General features: G+C 40.5%; 1 protein-coding gene across 1 annotated transcript in view; it reads left to right on the top strand.

The window, feature by feature from the left end:
- Lancl2 (LanC like glutathione S-transferase 2) overlaps positions 1-21,923 on the top strand; it is a 60,036-nt gene extending 38,113 nt beyond the window's left edge. The window contains exons 3-9 of the mRNA XM_052722120.1: positions 2,047-2,254; positions 3,071-3,218; positions 4,498-4,644; positions 8,985-9,167; positions 14,564-14,740; positions 17,546-17,618; positions 19,595-21,923. Of these exons, the coding sequence (XP_052578080.1) occupies positions 2,047-2,254; positions 3,071-3,218; positions 4,498-4,644; positions 8,985-9,167; positions 14,564-14,740; positions 17,546-17,618; positions 19,595-19,689 (1,031 nt within the window). The 3' untranslated portion in view covers positions 19,690-21,923. The remainder of the gene's footprint in view (positions 1-2,046; positions 2,255-3,070; positions 3,219-4,497; positions 4,645-8,984; positions 9,168-14,563; positions 14,741-17,545; positions 17,619-19,594) is intronic.
- The last annotated feature ends 352 nt before the right edge of the window (positions 21,924-22,275 follow it).

Genomic DNA, 22,275 nt, shown 5'->3' with positions numbered 1-22,275 from the left:
CTCATTGGGAACCATTACTGTCTTATTAGTAACTTTTTGAAGTGATATGATGTCTTGGTCTTTCTTGTCACTTTTGTTTTACTGCTGGGACTTGGTGTCATTTATTGGTAGAGTTTTTCTTTTCCCTTCCTTCCTTCCTTCCTTCCTTCCTTCCTTCCTTCCTTCCTTCCTTCCTTCCTTTTGTCTTTCCTTCCTTTCAAATTACCCTCTTTCTGTGGAGGCTGTACAACATTCAGGGGTGGATTATGTTATAGATGGGTTGGGATGTTTACTTCTGTCCTTAACACTCCCCTCCCTAGAAAGGAAATATTCCTAGAAGGGATGGTATACCCTGAGAAGAAACTTTTATGAGTGAAAAGTTGGCAAAATAATGTTCAGAGTGGCAGAGAAGAAAAGGCAAGAAAGTGTGTAGAGAGCAGCATACAAACCTCTTTATAAGGCATTACTAAATAGGAGAGGTTGACCTGTGAGGAGAATTGGTATTATAAGCCCACCATCTCAGATTCCATGCTTTCCATAGGCATCAGGTCACAGAAATTGGTAAAGCAAAATGGAGTCATTTACTGTTTGGGCAAGGTGGGTGGTCTGATTTATTACCCACTCTCCTTATCTTACAATTTATAGAAATCTGTGAGACAAAGGTTAGAACTGTGTCTCTTCATCTGTAAATGGTTCTTTCCTAGGGATAATGGGGCATGGGCCAAGGCTACCCTCCTTGTGTCCATTTTGATATAGAGTTGGCTCTTCTTTGTAGTTTGGGTAAAGGAAAATGAGATCTTACAGATCCCCTAGTTTTTAAATTGGCATATAGTCATTGTAATTTTGAAATAAGTTTAAGATAAACTTGAAGGTGTGAAGTACCCTGAATTAACTACTAAAGAAATAAGCCACTAAATATTTAGAGAAATTTAAAAATTAAAATAAAAGGAAGAAAAATCAGATTATTAGGTAAATTAGATGAAGTCTAGACTATTAAAGAACCTCAGTTTTAGATTAAGTGAATGTCTTATTTGACCTAGTTACTGTCAACATTTATTTCAGTACACTCTTGTACAGTGTGCTTTATTTATATTGTTTCCTTTTTTACTTAGCTGTCATGCTGACTTCTTTTTTTACTAACATATATTAATTGAACATATTAATGGGGTTCAGTGTGACCCACTGCATGCGCTGATCAATTCAAGTACTCTTTGCCCATAGCTCAGGAGTCAGAGTATGCTTTCAGAGTGAGTCATTCTCCAGAGGGTTTCTCCAAAGAGCTCTCAGCAGAACTCCTGGCTCTCGTCCATTGTGAGGGAAGACTGACAGAGAATCTAGTGTAGCCTGCTCTGGCCTCAGAGTCACTGTCATATAGCTGCGAACATCTTTGAATTCCTGACACTGCTGTGTCCATCTGCCAGATGCTGGGATCACAGACATGAGCTCCCACACCTGCTCCGGATTTCTATTTCTGTTTTAGAAGAGGTTGGTGACAGGCTGCTCCTGCTGTCCCGGTTCTGCCAGGTCATGTGATGTTCCCTAAGTGTGGGTCTGACTTACTGGTTAGATGCCCAATTGCTTGATGAGGAATGAAAAAAAAAAATGAAACACTGTAGAAAATATAAAAATGAGAAAGGAGGCAGAAAATCCATAAAGATAATCACTTACTGTGGAATCACATAGAAGGACATGACTGGAGGAGAAGCAGAGAAGAGTTCCATTAGCTTGACTGAGGATAAGCTGGGCATGAGCAAGACCTGGGAGGAGAAGGAGCAGTAGTGTGTCTGTGTCTTCTTTTCTAAGTGGAAGTTGCTGACTCACCACGTTGGGCTAGTTAACAGATTGATAAATTTTAACCTGTTTCATGGCCTTTTCCACCCTAATTTTTATGTCTTTTCAGCAGTTTCAATTATGCTTTTTGTTGCTATTGTTTCTGTTGTCCATTTCTAAATACATAGTCTTTGTAGAGGATGTTTTGTGTAATTACAGATTACACAAATTACAACCCCTCCCTGAAGGTAAAAGGGAGGTAGTAATGCTTTTCTTTTGGGGCGGGCCTCCTTCCAGGCATAGCACTTCTGTACCTGCAGCTGTCCCGGGTCACTGGTGACCAGACCTACCTGCTGCGATCCCTGGACTACGTGAAGAGAACACTCCGGAACCTGAGTGGTCGCAGAGTCACTTTCCTCTGCGGAGATGCTGGGCCCCTTGCTGTGGGCGCTGTGATATATCATAAACTCAAAAGTGAATGTGAGTCCCAGGAGTGCATCACAAAGTGAGTTTTAAAAATTGAGAATGTCTCCAAATGTTTTGCTGAAGAATTACTGAGCAAAGATGTTCAACGTTTAACTTATTTTCTAATTTGCATTTTCTAACAGGTCTCTCTGAAAAGTGAAGTATGTTTGTCTTAGTGGTGGGATCATGTGTTCTTTTCCTATGCATGCATGAGTGTGCCTTAATTTCAGTAGGACTTTAATAATCATTCTAAACAAGTTTTGATTGCCTTCAATGCATGAAAGTGAGTTCACATCCAGGAAAATAGTTTGAGAATAACTAACCCTGAGTTCAGTTTTTAGCTCTTAGTTTCAGTGAGGAGGGAATGATGATGGACTGTGAAGGTTTTTACAGTGGTTAGTTTATAATCTTCTTGAACAAGCAGGAAGCAAGGTCCCTTCCTTGGATATGGTAGAGTATCTGGCACATGAGGACATTGATGTTTTTGAAAGATGGAGTGACTGAGTCTTGCCTAAGCAGTAACTGTCTCTCAGCTCCATCTTAGATTTTCCATCACTTTCTTCTAATACTAGATTGTAAAGTGTGAACTCTGTTTGTATTGTATTATTTAGAGCAATAGGGAGGTGGACATTTGGAGCTGAAAGAATTTTTTTCAGAGCTGGAGATTGAATCCAGGACCCCATATACTTTTTAACACTGACCTACGTCTCTAACCTGGATATTTTTGTTCTTAATTTTGTTATTTGAAACAGGAATTAGTAGAGAGGTTTTGTTTGTTTTATGAACTTGGTGTTATTTTTCAGTCATAATTGATTTTTAGACATTTTCTGGGATAATCCTTTGTCTTGTTGGTTAGACTTCTACAGATGCATAGAACTGTTGTCTGTCAAGAATCAGAGCTTCCTGATGAGCTGCTGTATGGGCGGGCAGGTTACCTGTATGCCTTACTCTACGTGAACACAGAGATTGGCCCCGGCACAGTTGGTGAGACAGCTATTAAAGAGGTATTGTGGGCCTACTGGACCTACTGATGTTCAAAGCTAGCTGACAGCATACAGTTGTATTAATACCCAGCCTCTGCTTCTAGGTGGTACTGATTTTTTAAAAAGTATGTCATAAGATGTTTTTTAGGAAATCCTACTTTTCTTCTCAAACGTATTTTAAAAATCAGTGATACATATTGGTTAGGTTATGTTTCATTGGAACTACATAGTTGAACTTCCAAAGGTTAAAGTAAGGTGATGGTAATTGGGTACCCATACTCATTTCGTTCTATTCTGCTGTCCTCTACATATACCCTATCCACACAACCAAACGTAGTTTGGCACCCTTAGCCTGCTTGGAAAGGGAAAAGAAACAGCTTCCTTTGTCAGGGTTCCATTTAGAAGGTGTCCACCTCATGCCTGCTCCTGTCTCATTCCCACAACTTAGATGACTGGCAGAGGGCCGGATGCTCATTTAAAATGCAGCACTTTACTAAAGTGAGTCTTTGCCACTGAGTCATTCCATTAGACCATAACACAGAAGACCACATTTCCTCATCACCCCTTCATCAATGAAGCTAGTGTGTATACACTGTCTTAGAGATGTACTTACTGCCTGTTAGAGAAAATGTCACAGCTTTGAAGCAAGTAGATATTTGGGATAGTTTTTAATAGGAAGGCTCTATAGAATTTAGTCAACTTTTCATACTAAGAACTTCAATTCCATAAGTAGACTTCTTAACATGTTTTCTCTCAAGCATTACTTCCTGATTTCTCTTTGATTGAATTTATTAAATGAAAGTAATTGTTAGATGCTATGGAACAATCTTTTTGTACACTATGAATGTGTATTATTGTCATTGTTAATAATAAAGCTGATTGGCAGGCAGGAAGTATGGGTGGGACAACCAAACTAAGGAAGGGAATAGAAGGGTAGAGTGAGAGAGACGCCAGCCACCCAGCTACCAAGGAAGCAAGATGTGTAGAAAGTGAGGTAACAAGCCACGAACCACATGGCAAAGCATAGATAAGAAATATGGGTTAATTTAAATGTAAGAGTTAGGTAGTAACAAGCCTGGGATATTGGTTGAATATTTGTAAGTAATATTAAGTTTCCATGTTGGTTATTTGGGAATGGTTGCACAGGACAGGAGAGAAATTTCAATTTACAGTTAGATAATGGCTGCTTAAATTTTGTTATTAAATAATATCTCTGTGTTCTCCCCCACACTAATGTTTTTAGAGTAGATTAAGATGCTTGTAAATTGTTTTGATTTCCGATGTCTCCTTGTCTCTATAGGTAGTCGCCGCTATTATTGAGTCAGGAAAGACTTTGTCAAGGGAAGAAAGGAAAACTGAGCGCTGCCCCCTGTTATATCAGTGGCACAGGAAGCAATATGTTGGAGCAGCCCACGGCATGGCTGGAATCTACTACATGTTAATGCAAGTATGTAGCAATTCTCTGGGATAATAAATATAATGACTGTATTACAATACATTAGACCAATATGAATGGGGCATTAAGTTCTTCATAGAGACCAAAGAGGCTGAATTGAAGGTTCCACTTTGACTCACAGATAATGAACTTGGCTTCACGGCAGTGAATTCCTAAAAGGACATTCTGTATATAGTTTGTACCAGAATAGTCGCTTGTCACCCACAGCTTCCTTCTGTTCTTGTCCTGCTGATGAAGCAGGAACTCTGATGGAGGTTATGTGCTTCAAATTCACACGCTTAGGTTGATTTTGTTCTTTAAGAGAAATACAAATTATGAAACCTTTACTTCGCTCTTAAGGTGAAGTACATAGAAGCACTATTTAGTAACTGCTGTTGAGAAACATGTGTCAGCTTTTACAGACAGTAAAACAGTTTAAGTAGTGAAACGGTTAAGAGCTGTATGTACATATCACATGACCACTGTCATGCCATCTCTCAGTTGTCATTTCAAAGGTTGTTGGTATAGTCCATATGAACACGTTTTCAGTTGCGTTTGAAAAATGGGAGTCCGTTTTTGCAGCAGTGGGACAAAGACAAAGTTCCCATACAAATCCTTTCTAAATAACAGGAAGAACAAAACTAGAAATTCCAACTGTTTGAGGACCCCAAAAAGAAAGGTATAAACTGAAAATAAGTGTACAAAATGGCAAGTGACCTGCAGGACAGACGATCACACAGAAATGCCAAGGAGGCTGTCAGCAAGACACGAGCCGCTTTCTCCCGCAGAACCGTAGAGCCGGGGACTTAAGTGACAGGTGCCACAGAAGCTGTACCGGGCACACATCTGTGTCGAGATGAAGCCAGCGTAGTGGAGGAAGGGGCTTCTTCACACATCCCTAAGGAGCCTTCGGATCTGTTAGACTCTTCCTTGCAGCAATTCCTACAAGCAACCAAAGGAAGTGGGGCTTGAGAAAGAAACCATCTGTTTTGATCAGAGAAGGCCAGGCTAAGAAGAGAGCAGAGGGACTTAAATTCCACATGGCACGTGGGAACACCATGTTGCACTACTGGCCTCAGACACCTCCACCTCTCACAACAATGGGCAATACATCCTCTACCCCAGGGAAGAGACTAAATTCTCCTTTTGGAGACACTGATTTTGTAACTTTTTGTTAGTTGTTGCTGTGACTCTGGGCTCTCACTCTGGACTCCCTTCAGTTCCCAAAGTCTTTGTGATCTGTTGAAAACCTTCAGATGACGCACACACAGATGTAGTATAGATAGATTATTTCAGAGAGGAGAGCACACTGGAGTTGTAGAGTGATAACAGGCAGAGGGACCATCTTCATTGTAGGTAGGTTTTATACTATTTCTGAAGTCTCTGAGACAAGCAGCTTTCCCGGGGCCTTTTGTCCTATTCAAGTGGTTAGCCCGTGCAGGAGGGAACAAAGCTATAGCTTTGTTATTTATCAAAAAGGTTCCTGTTAAACAATAATCTTATAAGGTTTAGGGACCCAGAAACCAGGTCTAGATAGATATCAATCAGTGAACTCGAGGACAGTTCAGGATGCCATGTCTGTTCTCAGGGCCAGAAATTTGACTCAGATCCCATTCCTCTGACCAGTTACTGGAGTCCTGAGGTTCTAGTTCTTAGCTTTACAAGCTGTGATTACGAGGGAGAAGTCCAGCCTTGATGTCCTAATCCTGCTTATATTTAACTAGCAGCTGTGATAAAAATTCCTGCAAAAAGCAACTTAAGGGGAAAAGGACTTATTTGACTCCCGGTTCAAGATGATACAGTCCACTGCAGTTGAGTAAAGCACGGTGTCAGGAATAGGAGGCATCAGCAGTCAGAGCTCAGGCCAGAAACAAAGCCTGCCTGCCTCTCTGTGACCCACTTCCTTTAGCGAGGGCACACCTCTTAAAGGTCCCAGGACTTCCTAAAACAGCACCACCAGCTGGGGGCAGATGTATTTCACATTCAAAACATGATACCTATCTCAGGTAGAGGATATGTAGACAACAGGTGTTTTCAAGTCCCCATTAAAAGCATTGGCTAGGCATCTGAATGATTCATTTGATGTTTACGTCTGCCTGAGCCATTATCCTGGACATTTCCTTGAGGTTGTTTTGAGATGAGATGAGATGAGATTTTGATTTAAATTGCTTCACTTTGAGTAAAGCAGCTTGTCCCTTATAATGTGGGTGAGCCCAGCTCGTCAACTGAAGTCCCTAATACAGCAAAAGGTTGACATGGGGTAAGCACAGGGTGTTCTCCAGCAGACTCACTGGACTTGGATAGCATTAGCTCTCCTGGGGACAGGGCAGACTGCCTTCAGCCTTGAACTACAACTCTTCCTTACATCTGCAGCCTGGTGGCCACCCCAGTCACATGTTAAGCTTGTAGAATATAATTTAGCAACCAGTTCCTTAATATCAAGCAGTAGTTGCATAGTTTAGTCTAGAAAGAACACAATAAGTAGGAATATAACCAAAAATGGTGAAGAGAAAATGATCTGGGGCTGATTAGAAGAGGGAAAGTGACCTTATCTGCTGAGCAAGGGAAACGCAGTGAAGTCTAAAATCCGTAGTTCAGGATGTAACGGTATGTGTTATTTAAGTCTGAAATCAGTAGGTCAGGACCTAACTGTGTGTGTTATTTAAAGAATAGTGAGGAAATCACTAAAAAAGAAAAGGCCATTTGTGTCTCATGAAGGAACATAGTTGTTGTTTTGCATAATACATTTTCTAAACATTATGCTATGTGTTTTATTTTATTTTTTAAGACAAGATCTAATGTAGCAAAGCTAGCCTTGACCTCCCTGTGTAATCAATAATAGTCTTGTACCTTGTTCTTTCTGCTGTGCCTCTGAGTGTTAGAATTAAAACCATGCATACTTAAGAATTTAGCTATATAAAAAATGATTTTCTAAGCATAATTTAGTATTTTGAAAATAAACTTCATAAACTGTAGTTAGAAAAATACCTAACACATTCTCTAAATGTATCTCAGGAAAACACCTAAAGGTTTTCTAATATGTAAATGTTTTTAAATATTAAACTAACTTTACCTCAGCAAATTTTAGAAGCAAGTGTATTCCTTGTCTTTTACTCCATGCTTAACAAAATCTTTTAGATAAGGAGATAAGATTTTATCTTACATAATAGTTATAGCTATAATAGGATAATAGCAATTTCAAAGCAATATTTCTCTTTAGTCACAATAATATTTATACCTCATCTGGAAGTTTGTTCTAAGAATCAAATGAAAATTAAGTCAACGGACAGAGACTTCTTTAGCCAGACTTTATCAGTACTGCAGATCTGTGAGGGCTTGCTAATGTGTCACAGCAAACACATTCAATTAGCCTCACTTGCACTCGGTTGCTGCCAGTTTTTTTTTTTTTTTTTTTTTGGTTTTTCGAGACAGGGTTTCTCTGTGTAGCTTTGCGCCTTTCCTGGAACTCACTTGGTAGTCCAGGCTGGCCTCGAACTCACAGAGATCCGCCTGGCTCTGCCTCCCGAGTGCTGGGATTAAAGGCGTGCGCCACCACCGCCCGGCCTGCTGCCAGTTTTTGATGAGAATCTGTATAGCATCTTGAAACCATTCGAATGTTTTATATTTCACTACTTTTATAAAAAACAAGAGTCCCTCAGAATAGTAAATATATTCCAACTGTTTGTAGTTCTAACTCTTTAGTAAAACTTTAACACAAATTTGATTCATTCTACAAGGTAACAGCTAATGAATGTTTTCAGTAATAACCATTGTACAAATTACTGAATGAAGGAGATAAGCATATACTTTTCAACGGGAGCTAATTATTCTGATTACCTTGTAAAGAAATTACAGTTCAATAATTTGCCCATAGTGGAAAAGCCAGTTGATAGATTTGGGAGGTGTGTTGTACTTGGCCTTTAGGAGGAGGCAAGAGCCACGAGGAGGAAATGAAAGGTTAGTATTTAGACAGCACACACACACACACACACACACACACACACACACACACACACACACACACACAAATCTTTCATAGTTCAGGGTTCAGTAGAGTCCCTCAGCTCTTCTCACTACTTTGTAGGATGGTTGATTTCAAGTGTTGGTCACAATTCATCAAAGAATAGAAAGTTCAACACATTGGAACACTAATACATTCGAGATTTTTGAAGAATTGAAACAAACAAAAAAGGTATGTCTGTAAAAAAAACCCCACAAGATTGAATTCTAATTTTGTATCTTCCTTAGTGTTGTGGATAATTAATGCTTTATTAGATTAGCCATGCTACAGTAGTTAAAAAAAAAAAAAAAAAACAGAAAAAATAAATTGTTTTCTTTTTGTGCCTTTAAAGCCAGAAGCAAAAGTGGACCAAGAAACCTTAACAGAAATGGTGAAACCTAGTATTGATTATGTGCGCCACAAAAAATTCCGATCTGGAAACTACCCATCTTCATTAAGCAATGAAACAGACCGATTGGTCCACTGGTGCCACGGTGCTCCAGGAGTCATCCACATGCTCTTACAGGCATATCAGGTGAGTGCTCCTGTGTCCAAGGGTAACCACAGTCTGCACCACCAAGCTCTCGGGTTGCTTCTGCAAAGCCCATGCTAGTGTACATTGAAGACTAGTTTTAAATTTTGATCTCTGTGTTAGTGTGAGTACACATGTGCCAGGTCCTATGTATAGAGCTCAGAGGGTGTAATCTCTGTGTTCATGTGAGCACGCATGTGCCAAGTGCTGTTGGTCTTTGACTTCCATCATGTCTGAGCAGGGTCTGTTTTTCTGCTGTTGTGCGTGCTAGGCTAGCTGGCCTGTGCACCTCTGAGGATTTTCTTTCCCTTGCTTCCTTTCTCCTGATAGGCGTGCTGAGATTATAGATGTGCATTACCACAGCCACCTTCACATGGATTCTGGGGGTCTGAACTCAAGGCCTCATGTTTATGCAAGAGCTTTAACTACTGACCCATCATCCCCACCTCCCTTTCCACCTTTTAATTTAATTATTTGTGTATCTGTGTACATTGTATGATCATGTATGTTTAGGTACATATGTGTATTTAGGGGCTAGTGGTTAGCCTTGCAGTACCATCCATTCGATTTTTTCTGGATTTCTCACAGCCCTGGAACACACTGACTGGCTAGACTGGCTGGCCAGTGAGCTCCGGGGGTCAGCATTTCTCCACCTCCCCAGCACCGGGATTGCAAGCCAACAAATCTCACTTATTGTTTTAATTATATATATAATTTTTGAGATTATAAAATAATGATATTATTTCCCCCCTTCCCTTTCCATACTCCAGTATCTCCTATTGTATCCCCTAGCTTTCTTTCAAATTCATGGTCTCTTTTTCCTTAATTGTTGATATATGTATATATATTCCCTAATATATAAGTACAATGGGTTCACTCTATGTGACGTTACTTGTAAATGTGTTTTAGGGGCTGACTATTTCATATCACATAATCAACTTCTGTGCTCTTCCCTGAGGAAGACTATTTCTCTTACTCTCAGCATTCCTTAGTTTAAAATCTGGAACAAGGCTGGGCATAGATAGAGGTGTACTCCCTTTATCCCAGTACAAGGGACGCAGAGGCCAGGAGATCTCTGTGAGTTCAAGGCCAGCCTGGTCTACATAGTAAATTCCAGGCCAGCCAGGACTACATAGAGAGATCCTATCTCCAAACAAAATAAATAAATAAAATCAGGACTGAGACAAGGCCGTTCACTATCCCCACTTATTTTCAATATAGTGATTGAATCACTAGTTAAAACAGCAAGAAAAAGAAACCAAAGGGACACAAGTCAGAAAAGAAGTCAAACTCTCCCCATTTGCAGATGACATGATCTCATACATAGGAGATCCCAAACATCCCACTAGAAGACTTCTAGAAATGATCAACACTTTTAGCAGTGGCAGGAGACAAAATCAACTTGTAAAAATTAGTAGCCTTTCTATACACTAACAGCAGACACATAGAGAAGGAGATCATGTAATCGATAACATTCACGATAGAAAAAAAGACAAGAAAAAGTAGTAATAAACCTAACTAAGGAGGTAAAAGACCCCTATATGAAAACTTTAAATCTCTGAATAAAGGGATCAAAGAAGATATTAGAAGATGGAAAGACCTCTTATACTGACAGATTGGTAGAATAAATATTGTGAAAATAATCATCCTACCAAAACCAATGTACTAGGAAACAAGTATATACAGATGGATGGATGGATGGATGGAGCACTATACTAGGGTGTATATAGATGGTCTAGTATATATCTCAGGGCCTCTTGCCCTCTTGAGGACTTCACACAGGAACTCCCTGCCACATGTTGCCTGGCCTTGGTGGCTCTCTGAAACTGTGGAGGATGATGCAGCAACTTCTTACCAAGCCTTGGCTGTAACTCTGTTTCCTAGTGCTCTTTTTATCTTTAAACAGCGTTTGCATTTCTTTTTGCCTCACTTCCTCTTGCTCACTGTAGAGCTGCATCATAGTCATTCATAATGACCGTACCACAGATTCAGTATTATGCTGGCTTCAAATTGCCTCTGCCAGAGAAATTAGTCTACTACTTGTTGATTCAGCCGAAGGTAAGTTGTTAAGATGAGGGCAGAAAGCACCAGCTTCTTTACCAAAATCTCGTAGGAACGGCCAATTAACTAGGAAACAAACTAGTGTATATGTATTTCTTAGTGTGTCCATAGAGTTAAATATGTAGATAGATAGATAGATAGATAGATAGATAGATAGATAGATAGATAGATGACACTAGATATACTAGTATATTTAAAGGTTCTTGCTTCCCTCTGAAGACCTCTTGAGCTCTACTGCTAGTCTACTTTTCTCTTCACAATCTCTCAAATCCTGCTAGGATGGCCCATTAAGCCCTGCTTACAGATTGAACCACTTTTCTAGTCCGAAGTCTCAAAGAGTTCACCATTCCTTGAGAAAAAGAATACAGTCAGGTTCTTTACAGCAGTACCCCATAATTCTGGTACCAGTTTCCTCTGTTAGTTACTTTTCTATTGCTGTATGAAACACCGTGACCAAGGCAACTTATAGAAGGAATGGTTTATTTGGCTTACAGTTCTTCCTGGCAAGGAAGCATGGCAGCAGGCAGCAGCAGTCATGGTAGTTGGAGCAGAAGCTGGAAGCGCCCATCTTAAACTGCAAGTAGAAAGCAGGGAGTGAACTAGGAAAGGCATATGGATTCTTAACCTTAAAGGCCACTGATGTATTTTCTTCAGCAGGGCCACTTCTCCCAAGCCTCACTGGACAGCACCCCCAAGTGGAGACCAAATATTCAAATTCCAGAGCCCACAGGGAAGATTCTCATCCAGAGTACCACAGGAAGGAATTCGTGCATGACTTGGTAAAACTAGCCTACTACCCAGGGCTGGGACCACCCAAGGACCCTAGCGAGAACCTACTATAGCCACTTCTCTAAGCCAGGGTAATTTGTAACCACATTCTAAATACCTACCTTCTACTCACAGATAAGTGTAGCTCATATCTCATTTCAAAAAGCTTCTTTTTTCAGTAGCCAAAGACCATTACAGAAAGACACACTGGTCAGAATTCAGAGAACAGCTAACTCTCTATGGGGTTCCCAACAGCAACTGATACATGTAACATGAATTGCTAAATGGTCTTATTAATAAAAAAAACAAAACCCTGGAGCCAGATATTGGGGTGAAAGCTGAAAGATCAGAGAAACAGAACAAGCCAGCCATGTTCTTACCTCTCTGAAATCCTGAGTCTCGAGAGAGACTTCCTGTTTACTTAAGCCTTATATACCTTTCTGTGCCCTGCCATCTTCCTTCCTTCCTAGTGCTGGGGTTAAAGGCATGTGCCACCATGCCTGACGCTGTTCCCAGTGTAGCCTTGAACTCACAGAGATCCAGATGGATCTCTGCCTCCTGAATGCTGGGAGTAAAGGCGTGTGCTACCACTGCCTGACCTCTGTGTTTAATATAGTGGCTGGCTTTGTCCTCTGATCCCCAGGCAAGCTTTATTGGGATACATAATATATCACCACAGATATATCCACAATACAATCCCTACATGTACCACTCAGAGAGCACCATAAAGTGGTGTTGCAAAGACTTTAAGAGCCAAAGGACCAGGACATCTGCTCTGCTGCAAGATTATTTCTTGTCTATATGATAGGGAAGCTGCACCCATGAAATCTCAACAATGTGGATTCCTAAACAAGACCTAAAAAATGACACCACCAATTGACATGCCACTGTGAATGGGAAAATCTCACAAGGTCCCATCCTTAATGAGGGAGATTAAGACTCATCCTTAATGAGTCTTTTCGTTTGTAGCCCTGGCTGTCCTGGAACTCCTTCTGTAGACCAGGCTGGCCTTGAACTCAGAGGTCTGCCTGCCTCTGCCTCCCAAGTGCTGGTAAAGGCTTAGGCCACCACTGCCCAACTGTAACAATAATAATTAATGATTTAGAGGCCATGAATCTGAGAAGGCATGGGGGTCGTGGAAGGAGTGAGAGGGAGCAGAAAAGGAAGAAATTATGTAAATACAGTACACACATGAAATTCTCAAAGATATTTTAAAAATCGACATTTAAAAATCAGATGGTATTCTGATGGGGAGCTTTTTAAAGTAACTTGATCTTTCTTACAGCTTTCAAAGTCCTTTATTCCATAAATTTAGTGTTTTGACTGTTGTATGACATGAGGACTTTCTTTTCTGGTCCTGTCTGTTCAATGTTTTTTATGCCTCTTTGACCTTAATAGGCATCTCTTTCTTTAGATGAGGCAAGTTTTCTTGTATAATTTTGTAGAAAATATTTTCTTTGACTTTGACCTGGATTTATTCTCTTTCTATACCTATTATTTGTAGGTTCAGTTTTGTTTTTTTAAATAGTGTTCTGTTCCTTCATGTTCTGTTCATGGTTTCTTTTTTTCTATTGACTCGAGATTTTCTTTGACTCGGTGATCAAATTTCTTTCCTTTGTCTTCAAAAGCCTGATATTCTCTTTTCAACTTGATCTGATCTAGGGATGAGGTTTTCCTCTGAGTTATTTCATTTTGACTTTCTTCTGAGATTCTCTTTATTAAATTATATTTTCGTATAATATTGTATTGTTTTCATCATTCCATTCACAATTTTCAGTCTTCATTCTGGTGTTTGTTTGTATCTCCTTCAAGTTCCTCATTCATATGTATTGTTGCTGTTTAAACCATCGTTTCGTGTATCATCTGAGTTGCTTTTGTTCCGGGAACATCACTGTGGGAGTACTGCGTTTTCAGTGAGGATCTCGTTTTCTCGGTTCTTTATGGGGCTTGTGCTATTGCAGCGGGACCTAGACATCTGCAGTTAGTTTATTGGTAGTGTTTCTGGGCACGGAAATCGTGTCTCTACTTTGTTGACTTGATATTTGGATCTGTGTTTCCAGTGACCTCCACTTGTCAGATTGTCTTCAGCTGAATGGGGTTTAGGGTTTGGTGTTGATGCTCAAATGGGGTAGCGGAAGTAGGCGGGGCTCAGCTCAGGCTGGGGGAAGTTTCTAAGCCCAGCAGAAGACTTTCTAGTTAAAAATCTTTGACTCTAGTTAAAAATCCTCAGGAGTCTGAGGGAGGTGCTCAGGACTTGTGGAGAGGAGAGGCCCAGCTTAGAGGTTAGCTGCCATATAGGCACAGGTGGCCAGACTAGGCCTGGACACTGGATGTGGGACCAGGGCTAGATCTGATGGATTAAGGAGGATGTGTAGGGGGACTCACTGGGCTAGACCCTGGAGGAAAAGGTTGAGCAGGACCTGACTGGGTGGAGAGGTCCTTATGTTTGTTTAACTGTAATGCCTGTTCAGTTTTTATAATGTTGTATATTTTTCTAATCAGTGGGGAAGTATTTTTCTAATTCTTTATTGAAAACATTTTGCTAACAGTTTTGTTTTCTTACTCTCCAGGTTTTTAAGGAGGAAAAATACTTGAAAGAGGCCATGGAGTGCAGTGATGTGATTTGGCAGCGAGGTCTGCTCCGGAAAGGCTATGGAATCTGCCATGGAACCTCTGGAAATGGTTATTCCTTTTTGACCCTTTACCACCTTACGCAAGATAAGAAGTACCTCTATCGAGCCTGTAAGGTGAGGTCACCGCTATCCCTGCAGCCCAGGAACTTCCCAGAACAGAGTCCAAAAGCACAACTCCTCTTCCCTCTTTGAGTCGACTCCTCCCAATCTGTGACTGAGTCTGTTTCTTCTGGCACGGCCTTGTCCTTGGCCCTGTGTCCCTTTTTGTTTGAGGGCAGCAAACATAAAGGGTACTCTGAAGAACACAAGTCCTGGAGTCATACTACTTGGCCAGAATTACTGTCCTATGTATAAGCATTATTTATGTGTTTGTTTGTTTGTTTGAAGAGTCTGAGCTAGCACAGATGGGCCTGGGTTTTGCTGTTGCCTAGGATGACCATGAACTCAGATCTTCCTGCTCCTCCCCGTCCCAAGTTCAAGGTTTACAGTTCTTTGGCATCATACCCAGCTTATACATATGATTTATTGTCTTAAAGTACATTTATTCTTCAAGCCTCCATTTCTTTATTTGAAAGAATGGGGAGAAGAGGACTACCTATCTACCAAGGATGTTTTAAGAATTAATTGAGATAACATGTAGACTGTCTACAATTGTTCCTAGTTAAATCCTGTATAAGTTTCACATGTCAAACCTACACTCCTCTCCAAGTTTCTGTAGTCCTACATCCCTTGACCCTTGCCTGTTTCTCTACCTTGTCTCATCTTATACCACTTTCAGAGATACTACCTCACTGGTCTTCCCTCTCAATAGGATGGAGTCTAAACTGTTATTACCTATTTCCTTCAGCAAAAATGTACTTTCCCCTGCAATTCAGATAGCAACTCTTTGCCATTCAGTGTTAGTTTAACTATGACATTTTTCACTTTCTTTAAGACTGCCACATGGGAGAATCATCCAGTTGTTTACTGAGTGTATTGATTGGCTCAAACTGGTGAAATATAAGCTCCATGATCGTCCTTGTCTGGGTTACTCTTCTGTCATATGTACATCAGTAGCTCATGGCCCCAAATAGAAACAATTACATATGCCTTGAATACATTTTCATGAATGGCAGGAAGCTAGACTTGGTAAATGCTTGCTTGTATTTTTGTTACTATGCATGTTTCACATGGTGTAATTATGTGCACACACACACTAAAATGATGGAAGAAAATACACCAAAATGTTTACTGTGGCTGTTGATAGAATGAGACATTATGGGTGAAATTTTTTTTTATACCATTTGGACACTGAACACCTGCTACCATTATGAGGTTTGTTTGTTTGTTTCTATCAACCCAAATAAAATGGCCTCCCCATTTTGGAATCCCTGAGGATGCATTTATCTATCGGTTGCCCACATTCATAGTTTGATCATGGGATGCTGTAGAAGCATGTAAGAGGGTAGAGCCCAATCTAGTCATGGGAGGTCAGAAAGTGGTGTGTAGGCCAAAACAGGAAGACAGCTGGAAGTTACACAGAAGGGGTTGAGCAATGTTGTAGAGAGTGGAAACTGCCTGCCCAGTGGCCTGGAGGTTGAAGCACCCAAGAAAATAATACAAAATTCATGGTTGCTAGATCATGGAGTCAGGGCAGAACAGGAGCTAGAGGCAGAGGTAAGTATAATACTAGATGGTTGCATAAATAGGGAGGCTATTTCTTCAATAATAATAGTTTGCAAGTCAGTTAGGAAGGGAGTAGCCTGAGGAAGAGGATACATTCCTTTTAGAGTAGCTAGTACAAAGCCACAGAGTCAGGAAACATCTTAGTGTGTCTTGGAGAAGGAGCATTTCAGTGCTGTGAGATGCCATGGGAGGGGGGTGTTAAGACTTAAAGTCACATATGCACAGAGCAGTTCTCAACCTTGATTACACCTGAGGACCACTGTGGCCCACTCTAGATCATTTAAATAAAGAATTCCTCTTACTAGTGATTTTCAGGACCTACAGATGATTTTTAAAAACCAGACAGCACTGAACACCAATTTGGAAAATGGAGGGTTCTTGTGGAGACTCTTTAGAAAAATCACCATGGATCTGGTTTTGAAGAATCAAGAAGAGCTTGGGTTCCCACACTGGGGTTTATTGAATCATTAGTGGGGAAGTGATGAGTTATACACCAAGGCAACATCTGTGATATAAAAAGGAAGGCGTTAACTTATTTAGGATGTAAAACCCGTAGAATAGAGAGCTAAGAACTGAGGTATTTCCACAATGGAGAATTGTTCCAGCAACAGTTTAAAAGACAGAAAAGAGACGCTGAGGAAAAAGCATCCCACTGAGCATGTTCTCCAGAAGTAACCGAGAGCAGGGGGAGCCAGCGGCCAAGTCTGAAGGCAGGTTCAGAGCAGGGATTTTGATTCAGATGGAGCAGGCGCTTGGAAGGAACAGGGTCGTGCTGTTGAGTTGTGCTTTTCTCCTCTGGGTGTCCCTGCAATGTGTGAAGGTAATGTGACCTACAGAAGCCGAAACAAGCAAGGAAAAGTCCCCAGCTCTCATCCTGCTAGGGGTTTTGTCAAACAGTAGAGTCGGGAGCCCTGGAATCACTACTGCCCAAACTGGCCTCTTTAACTAGTTTTTCAGTGTTTATTTTTATTAATTTTAACTGTGTGTCTGTGTGTGTATGTAGGAATGTGCATGTCAGTCCAGGTGCCCAAAGAGGCCAGAGGAGTCAGTTCCCAGTAAGGCTGGAGTTTCAGGTGTTTGTGAGCCACCTGACGTGGGTGCTTAGAATTGAACTAGGGTCCTCTGGAAGAGCACTCTATGCTCCTAACCACTGGGCCACTGGAGCCCTTCTTCAGTCCTTACAAAAGCATTCAAGTGTCCCATTCGTTGCCTCTTAAGAATTCTAGTCTTAAAAAGAATTGTCTTTCTTTTCAGTTTGCAGAGTGGTGTCTAGATTATGGAGCACATGGGTGTCGCATTCCTGACAGACCTTATTCCCTCTTTGAAGGTAGGAGAATATGAAAAATAAAACCATACATTTGAATATCTGGTTCCTCTGTTCTGAGGACTAGCATTAGTACATTCGATGTTGCTTGAATAACACTTCAGAACTAAAACAAAATGATAGCAAGACTGTTTATCTTGCCTGCATTTTGCTTCCACAAATGTCTTAAAAAATTATAGAACTTCTGTGAAATACATAGCAAACAAAACCTGGAAGGCTTACTGGATGGAGGGAGATAATAAGTTTTCTCTTCTTCATTTTGTCTGTAATATATATATTCTGTGTGTTCATAGGAAACTTAGTTATTTAAATACACTTAATTCTTTAAATTATATAAAGAATTACTAGTAACTAATATTAATGGAAAGTAGTAATTAGATATTAATAATTAGAAAAATATGAGTGAATACTGAAGACAGTTCAATATTTGTACTGATGGCTATAACAAGGCCATTGGTTAAAAACAACAATAATTAAGTCTGCCCAGGTTGATAAATATATAAGACAGAATGTAATATAATTAATAAGTATTATAACTATAATTGAAGTTAGAGATCCTTTTGTTTGTTTGTTTGATATTTTTCAGACAGGGTCTCTATGTAGCCTTGGCTGCCCTGGAACTTGCTAAGTAGACCAGGCTGACCTCGAACTCACAGAGGTGCCTCTGCCTCTCAAGTGCTGGGATTAAAGGCGTGCACCACCACACTGGGCTCCCAAATATCTTGTGACTGTGGGGTGTGTGTGTGTGTGTGTGTGTGTGTGTGTGTGTGTGTGTGTGTACACTTGCATGCACATGTTTTGACTAAATTGCAAAGACTTCATAGCATTAGGATAGATTGATAATAACTTTAAACCACATCCCAGAGGAAACTTCCAAAGCAGTAAGTAATTGAACTATATCAAGTCAAGTACATAGGCAATGGATTCTATCAATGCTTTTTCTGTATCAGTTGAAGTAATAAGGAAAAATATTTCCCGGAATAAAAACTTTGCTTATATAATAAAAACCTGTGGCAGGCATGGTGGTCCTTGCCTGTAATCTCATCATACTGTTGGCTAAAGCATTAGATCATGGTTAGGAGTCTGGCCTGGGATCCATATTGAAGCCCTGTTGCAGAAAAAAATAAACATGAGATGCATTTACATCAGACAACAGGAGTCAATATCTAGACTCTAAAGTGGAGCCACTGATGCTTATACATTCAAGTTTACAATAGCAACTTTTCTCATTGGATCAAAATTCCACTTTTGAACCTAGAAGCTCCCCTATGGCTAGGAAATCAACAGGTCTTGTTTGCCCTCTGCCTCTCCAATGCATGGCAGACAGAACTAGCAATAACTATTAACCAAGTTCTTATCTAGGAGTCCAGCAGACAGTACTACCCAGAGACGACACTGGGCTGTATCTGCTGCCCTCCTGAAGCACTCACCCCACCAGTGGCTTTTCTAGGGTCCTCTCAAAGGCACCAAGGGCCACTTTTTGTTTCTAATGGGTTCCAATAGGTCCATGTTCTTTTTATTCTTTAAAATCAGCTTCTAGAACTCTTTCATCAAAAAACAAACAAAAAAAAAAAACTTATAGAGAAAGCTGAGACCAACCTAAATGTTCTTCAGTAGCAAAATAAGGACACACTATTTCAGCAAGAAGGGGAGACTACTTTTACCCACAGATAGATGTGAACTGAAGGAACTTAACTCAGTGAGGAAGCCAGAGGCGGTGCATGGTTACACACACACACACACACACACACACACTCACACACACTCACACACACACACACACACACACACACACATACACTCAATAATAGAGAATGGTATAATTGCCTGTCGGGTGTTGTTTTTAATGATGTCACTTTTAATTGATGATGGTATTTTTCCTTATGTCCTTACAGCCCCCGTAGCAGAAGGGATTAAATGTCACTTTGTTTTATCAGTAACTTGTGTGGTTCTTAAAAGATGCACATTTTGCTTTGCAGGTATGGCTGGTGCTGTTCACTTTCTCTCTGATATCTTGGTACCAGAGACGTCACGGTTTCCAGCATTTGAACTTGGCTTTTTGCAGAAGGATTAAAAAGGTGCAAAAAGACAACTAACATACCCGTTGGACCAAAAGCCACCTGACTGATTAGTGCCTGACACAGAACCTACTGTAAATCCTAATAAAGGAAGGGAAAAAAAAAAGGGCAAAAACCTCCACAAGCCCCTTTTGTTGCAAAGACCCCCAAATTAGAGCATGAGTGATAGAAACCACATCATCAGCATTTTGTGACAGCGTTTCCCTTAATGGTGAAATATGAATTCTTCATATCTAGGCTCCCTGTAGTGTGCATGTTTCTTGGTGCTTGTCTGTAGATGTAAATTGACTAAATAGAAGAGCCACACTCGTCACATGAACTCTTAGCTGAGCATGTGTGAGTGTTTAAGGTGACAGCCACACATTTTTGTATATAGTATCTAAAGTAGGGTGTCATCTCTATCAACAAAGAAACAGTTGTGTGATGTCTCTTAAACATCAGCTAGCAAATCTAGATACCCTGTGAGAATACTGTGTTAGCATTTTCCGTGGGCAGTCTTCAGAAGAGCATGAGTTAAAGATAGCTTCCTGGACCAGAAGGAAAGTGGGCAAGTCAGCATGCATTGAGAGCTTGGGAGGGCACAGTTGACACCGCTTCCCTCTTTGTATCTTGTGGTCAACACAGCTAGTGACTAATATTAGCAGTTCTCAGACATTCACCCAGATACATATTATTGAAACAGGCTCCACCTGTTAGCAGTATAGCTTATTACCGTATAAAACAGAGTAGATACAATGCCAGCCGGATCCATCCATATCCCTTCAAAAATTTATTTCACATTTTGGTAAAGTCTGAATTTAAAAATAATACATTCCTTATTTTTCATACAAATTGAGGTGATAAAATAAATTCTAGGCTGAATTTATACACATAAGGAACAAAATATTCTAACTAAGACAATTATTAACTAGGTGATTTTTAAAATTATTTTTAAGGACATTAAGCTGGACTCACATATGGTTAGTAATGCTGTCACATAATTTTCCGAGTTTGATGGTTGTTCGTGATACAAGTGGGCTAGGTTTCCTGAGCGTGTTTTGATGTGGAGATACTGTCATAAGAGATAAAGCAGAATGGTGTAATCGTCTGGACCTCAGTACTTCTTTGACGTTAGCCCTAGTTTCTACTCCTCTTACAAAGCAGGAAAAATGGAGAGCATCTGAAAGAGAAGGCTTCTTCGTGCATAGACCATTTTTAGTGTTGAACCTTGCTTGTGGGGTACCCTAAACATCTGGCCTTCAGTTTCTAAGTGGTACCTCATAAGTCTCTTCATTACAGGTACTCTTGATTCTGAGTCATGACTATTCTTTTTCACCTTGGGTTGATTACTTCTCTGTGTATAAATCCCCAAGATTATCCTTTAACTCACTTCCTGAGCCTGATAGTGGGCTTCTCAGGGCTGTCCAACACCTCATTACCTGAAGGCAGGGCAAACCATCCCAAAAGGGCTAAAGGGAAGCCATTCTGCAGAACATTCTGTAGACCTCATGTGTTGTCTGGTCTCATCCGAACCGTACATTTTTCATCCTCTTGCCCATTTTATCAAAAATAATACACGGCAGAGCTAATCTTTGAGATCCTGATTGTTTATTTCTTGAAGGACGCTCCTGGGGCTGTGCAGGAAGCCCTTTTCTGACTCCAGGTGGCAGCTTGTAGGGCTCTGGCTTTGGCCAAGGCCCTCAAGGCAGCAGTGACTGCCCCCTTATGTTCACTCATACCTGTTTGACAAATGCTAGTCTCTTTCTGACCAACATGCTGAGGGAAAAACAAAATTCCCACAGGATGAATGGGGAAGGTTTTGTTGACAGATTTCCTTTCAGACCGGTGGATTGCCACCTTCCTGCTCACCACTGTGTATCAAAAGATGTGCATCTCAGTGGGTCTGCATGGACTTCCTTCCTCAGACCCACTACATGTGCTGCTGTACTACAAAATCTGCAGCCCCCATCCCATGAGGCAAAGGAGAAAAGGCGCGTGAGCCAGGACTGAGGGTTCACATAAGACCATTTGATAGTTATAAATGTTTGAAATCAAATTTAAGAACATCTCACTTTTGTTTCTTAGGCCTATTTTATGTCAACAACTGTATTCTTCTAAATGTGTTGAAAATTTAAAAATAATGTACACACAGAATACCATTTTAAAATCTGGAGGGAAAAAGTCAATGTCCACAAAGTGTTTGGGGTTCTTTGGTTTTGTTAATAAAAGACAGTTTTGTGGTGATGATTTATGGAATCTTCATATTTCTTCATTTCTGTCTCAGTTCAACAGTGTGAAAGTGGGTAATTCTGTGATTATCTTGGTCTTTACCTCTTGGTCACTGTCTAGCTTTTGTGGTTATAATGATCAAAATGATGTGACTAGGTATGTGGCAATACCAGTGATTTCAGTCCCACTCATGAGAAAGACAAATCTTTCCCAGAAACACTTAGAGGAATGTTTCCTGAATGTTTCCTAGCCAGAATTTGTCACATCACCTTCTCCCACCATAAGGACTGGGGAAATTAATATATATGGCTTTTCCTGATTATGTAAAAGGCAAGGCTGGGGTTAGGAGTGAGGGGTTGGATATACCAGGTGAC

The sequence above is a fragment of the Peromyscus californicus genome, unplaced genomic scaffold, assembly GCF_007827085.1.
Source record: "Peromyscus californicus insignis strain IS unplaced genomic scaffold, ASM782708v3 Scaffold_6__1_contigs__length_162567912, whole genome shotgun sequence".
Taxonomy (NCBI): domain Eukaryota; kingdom Metazoa; phylum Chordata; class Mammalia; order Rodentia; family Cricetidae; genus Peromyscus; species Peromyscus californicus.
Note: the sequence above shows the minus strand (reverse complement) of the source record. Positions and strands in the feature narration are given on the sequence as shown.